At 43.5% G+C, this 4774-nt stretch overlaps 1 protein-coding gene across 1 annotated transcript; it reads right to left on the bottom strand.

The window, feature by feature from the left end:
- Positions 1–1641: 1641 nt before the first annotated feature.
- On the bottom strand, positions 1642–3653 carry PRR32 (proline rich 32). The gene is made up of 2 exons (XM_059911145.1): positions 3505–3653; positions 1642–2678 (listed from the first exon to the last, which is right to left on the bottom strand). Exons 1-2 carry the CDS (start codon positions 3522–3524, stop codon positions 1802–1804), a joined length of 897 nt encoding a protein of 298 aa, XP_059767128.1. The 5' UTR covers positions 3525–3653; the 3' UTR covers positions 1642–1801.
- Between the last annotated feature and the right edge of the window lie 1121 nt (positions 3654–4774).

The raw sequence follows: 4774 nt of genomic DNA, 5'->3' as shown, positions 1-4774 counted from the left end.
GATTTCTTGTCAAAATATCTTTTAACATCTGGCTCAAAAGATATTTTTGATGACTATAAGCATGCCCAACTCCTCTGTTCATTAAGGCTGAAAATTCAATAAGTGTTTGGTACGCTGGGACTAAGCTACCTCATAGTGAGCGGCTGTCAAATGATTTGCTGAATGCTTCTGCTCAACCCACCACGGTGAATTGATGGAATTGCGCCAGCTTCAGGACAGAGTGAGGGGAATCTTAGCAAGCTCCATCCAGATGCTCCTTTTATCCAGTGCTCCTTGCACTATCACCTGTAAATTTAGAACAATCTATTCTGAATCAAATGGAGAAAAAGAAACTTCATGGATCCATGTGTCTTTTTTTCCCAGAATAGTGAAGAACCCACGATTGGTGCTAAAAACACATGAATGGTTTTGCTTATAGGCTAGGTGCCTTTTGGATCTGTAGGTTTTGTCAACCATTAACTGACTGCTTACATCACCTACATCATCAGCTCTGCGCATGAAAAACGCTCATTGGAAGAATCATCCTCTAAAGATATTTCTAATTTAGTGGTTCTTCATAGACAAGTGTCGGTGTGTTTTAGGACCACTGTGTGAATGAAGTTGTATAGTGGTCAGAATGGCCATCCTTCCACCCTGCATGCTGTGCCCATATCTTTGTCACTAGAATTTGAAAAAGCTCCCATCTGGGCTTTTGATAATCTCCCAGAGCCATCATGATAATGGGGTGCTGTAGCACTTATGAAGAGTACAAACATAGCAGTGTCAGAGAAAATAATTCCACATGAGTGAAATGTTTTCATTTGCCTTTAAAAGTTCTGAGTATATAATACCCTTTGTTTCGAGAATGGGTGAAGGATTCAGCCCGGTTCCATCTTGTCCCCGGACTTCTATTAAGCCAGCCCTATCTATACCATGTACTTAGCAACAGCGAAATGCTGAGGGACAAACACTAGTTGTAGTGTGAAATTCAAATGACTTTTATTTAAATTGAAAACAATACTTAAAACTGCATTTAGAGTCAAAACCCTTTTGTTTATAAAAATTGTAAGGAGTATTCCTAGGTAAGGCAAAGTTATTACTAGGTTAACAAGACCAGATTTGACTTTGGACTTTACTCTTTGAACAAACTGTAGAGAATGGAGAAAAAAAAAAGTTATTTACAGAAAACAATATCTACATGTGTACTCAGAGGTACAAAGACAAAGCAATGGTGTAGAACTCTCCCATCTCCCCTGCCCCTTTTCTTCCTTAACTTTTCAGCCTGGTTCTGCCTTTAACTGGCTGTGAAATGTTGGCTCTGTTACTCTCACCTCAGTCTCATCTGGCTACTTTTAGTGTTTGGGCATTTTTCTCTATTATCTGGACTTGGGTCTACCTTCTGGACCCTATCTTCATTCACCCATCCTGCACTGAGCAACCCCCATAACCTTAGGTAGGTAGGAATTCCCCACCCCGGACTCTCCAAGTCTAACAAGAACCCAGTGCCTCCTCCCCACGGTCACAGCTGCAAGCCGTTGGTAGGGATTCAACTAAGCTACTTACAAAACACTGGCACATTACTGCTTTCATTTCCTTAAAAGTAGAAAACAAAATCCAAGGCTTCAGCTCCCAGAGTGGCATTTTTAAAAATAATTCACAATATTTCAAAGTTTAGAACCTTTATTGAATTTCCAAGTATGTAAGGCACATTAGTGCTAAACAGGCTGCAAGAGGGTAGGGGGTTTCAAATATAAAAACATAAATGAGTAACTTTCACCTCTTTTCCCAACCGTTTTTTTTCCCCTCCTTCCTTTTTTTGCCATCAGTTGTTCTCTCTGTTTGAGGATGCAGGAGCCGGCATTCCCCAGGAAGGGAAATTGGCAAAATAGGAAGGCAGTGGAGGACCAAATATCGGGGGAGGAGCAAAAGCCATAGGCATAGCGAGAAATGGATTGAAACTTGGAGGTCGAGGAGGAATGAAGCAATGGGCAGTAGCGCAAGAAGGTAAACCTGCAGTGCTGGACGACAAGGGCATAGGCCTTGGCCAGTTCTCCACGGGGTGCCGCGGGCCTCCCAGTGGGAAAGAAACATGAGCCAACCTTTCCTTGCAGGTCACTCTCGTACTTCCTGGAGGCACCTCCATCATTATCCCTGATCTAAGGGTGGGGATAGGTGGCGGGCCTCTTACTGGAGAGCCCCTGGATGGAAAGAATCCTTGACCCCTTGGCAAAGCCACATATAACCTTGCATTACTGCCACCTCTCTCAGTGCCCCCGTTGCTGACCCTCGTCCCCCCCACCATCAGTGCGGGAGGGCCGCCAGAGAATTCCCGGGCCACATTAATAGCATCCTGTCCCCTCTGCCTCCGGCCTGCCAGCCCCTCCGAGCTATTTACTTCTGCTGTTGCTAGGGACTCTTCCGCAACAGCAGGTGGTGGCCCATAGGGGGGTTTGAGAGCTCTCGAACCGTCGACAGGAATGCAGGATCCTGTTCTCTCTGAGGGACGCTCCAGTTGCTCTCTTGCCAGATCGGTCAGTACATTGAAGGGAGGTCTCAGGGGGGCGCGAGGGAGGCCCCAGGACTCCGCATCATCCTTGTGCATGGAACTCGGACACGGGAGGCGCACGCCGGGGCGCAGCTCCGGGTTCCCGTGTTCGTCGGCAGCTACTGCTGTGGGTGAAGGGGCGTGCCCTCCAAGGCTTGCCAAAACAGAAATAAATAGGTTAATAAAAATGAAAATGCGGTGACCAGAAAATATCTGAAATATGTGATTGATCGAATTCTCTGGAATATACGGTGGGAAAAGGGAGAGCCCGATCTCTTCCCAGGTGTAGTCAGCAAACACTTCTTCGATTCACTTGCCCTTCACCAGGCGGCCTCTTTAGCATCAGGCTTTGTCGTTTCCCTTTATGGCTGACCTGTGGCTCCACCCCGTTCCCCATATTCCCACCTCCTCAAGGCAACAAGGCAGCCTAGAAGACTCAGAGAGCTTCCTTAAAAGCTGCAGTGCGAAGGCACGCTAGATAAACAGAGGAAACACCAGCTCTTTCAGTCCCAGGAGGATCTATGATCCACTAAACCCATCATTTAGATTCTGGTAGCAGTGCTCTGGAAAGTCTTATGAGGGAAAACATTTTTTTTTTTTCTCTCTCCACAGAAGTCGAAGAAAGGTTAGTTATGCTAACAAACACTCCAGTTTGTTTCTCTTTCATGAAGCATCATTCAACATTTACACCAACTTTTGTTAAAATTTTCTTTCATTCAACCCATACCACACCCTAGAGTAAGAATTTCCTCATATTTAAACCCCACAATTTAGACTAAGGATTTGCAACTTCAAAATTACATTTAAGACTCCAGTATTCTTAGTACCTGAATTTATGTCCTTCACGCTTTTGTCCGTGATCCCCTTCGCATCCTTCACAACCCACCCCTCCCTGTTGTCCGTGTCGCACTCACACAGGAAAACAATTCAAATTGCCTTTTGCCTTCAACTTAAACAGTTGTACACAGTTCTGTACTTACACATTTTCAATACACGCCATGGAGAAATTTGATCAGCAAAGCCTTCTTGAGGTGATGGAGAAAACCGGCTGAACGCCCACGCCAAGCCAACTCAGTCTGGAGAAATGACTGGTGCTTCTTCTTTAGAGCAGCTTGGCAGGTCGAATGAAGCCAGGGACCAACTGCTTCTTTCTAGATTTGGAGTCCTCCTTATGAGGTTACCAGTTGCTAGGGAAGGGAGGGAGAAAAGGAGCCAGGAGGAGGAGGAGTGGATAAATCTGTGACACTCCTCTGAAGCTAAATGTATGATTCCTTTTTGCACAGTAGTAGATGAACTTAAAGGCATTCGCTACATTAACCCTGTTGCAGTCCAATTAGAAAGACAAATCATCAAGACGATTTTAGAAGAATCATGGTGGCATGGTCTTTTGTTAAGAGTTATTTCTGAAGTTTTATTTAGAAAAGGTAGTTGTCAAATCTCCTCTTCCAGGGTGGAATTACAAACATTGAGCAGAGTACCATGCCTAATCTTGTAATTTAAACTTCCAGTTTAGGGGGTGCATACTATTAACTTGGTGGAGAACAGAGTTTGGGGGGTTAAATTGCTTTGCAATCTGAGTCTCACTTGTGAAGATGAAACAAGAATAGCACTATAAAAAAAGTCCCTCTAAGAATCATATTGGCTTTTACTTTTTAGCCCCTCAATTTGCAATTCTTCCCTTCATCCTACCTTCTAGTTTATTGGCTCAGTATGGTGTATATGTGTGTGTGTGTGTGTGTGTGTGTGTGTGTATACACATATTTCCCAGAATAGAGCTCTGGAAACTTCCCTGCAAGTGAGAGGGGAAATAAAAGGCATAGGAGATAACATCAATTTACAAATATTAGCTCAGATTTTGCCTTGTAACTTTTTGCATAAGGCACTTTCTGTTCTTCCAGCCTAAATTTCTTCCCCCTCCCTACCTTAAGCAAGTATACTTCCTCAGCTTTTATTTTCTGCCAACGATCTACAGATTAATTGCTCTGAAATTACGACGGCCATCCCCTGATCTAAGATTACTAATCTTGCTCTAGGATAAAGCCAAAAACTTGGCCCACTTCCTTAAATTCACCTAAGATTTGTGCTGTTCAGACTAGACTTCAAAGACCTTAAAATAACTTTCTTTATTCCCAATATCAGAATATGCTGTATATGCTGTTACATTTCAACATTTCAACAGCTATATATATATATATATATATATATATATATATATTTCAATTTATATGTGGAATGTGTGTGCGCGGGCAT

Source organism: Balaenoptera ricei, chromosome X (genome assembly GCF_028023285.1).
Source record: "Balaenoptera ricei isolate mBalRic1 chromosome X, mBalRic1.hap2, whole genome shotgun sequence".
In the NCBI taxonomy this organism is placed as follows: Eukaryota; Metazoa; Chordata; class Mammalia; order Artiodactyla; family Balaenopteridae; genus Balaenoptera; species Balaenoptera ricei.
Note: the sequence above shows the minus strand (reverse complement) of the source record. Positions and strands in the feature narration are given on the sequence as shown.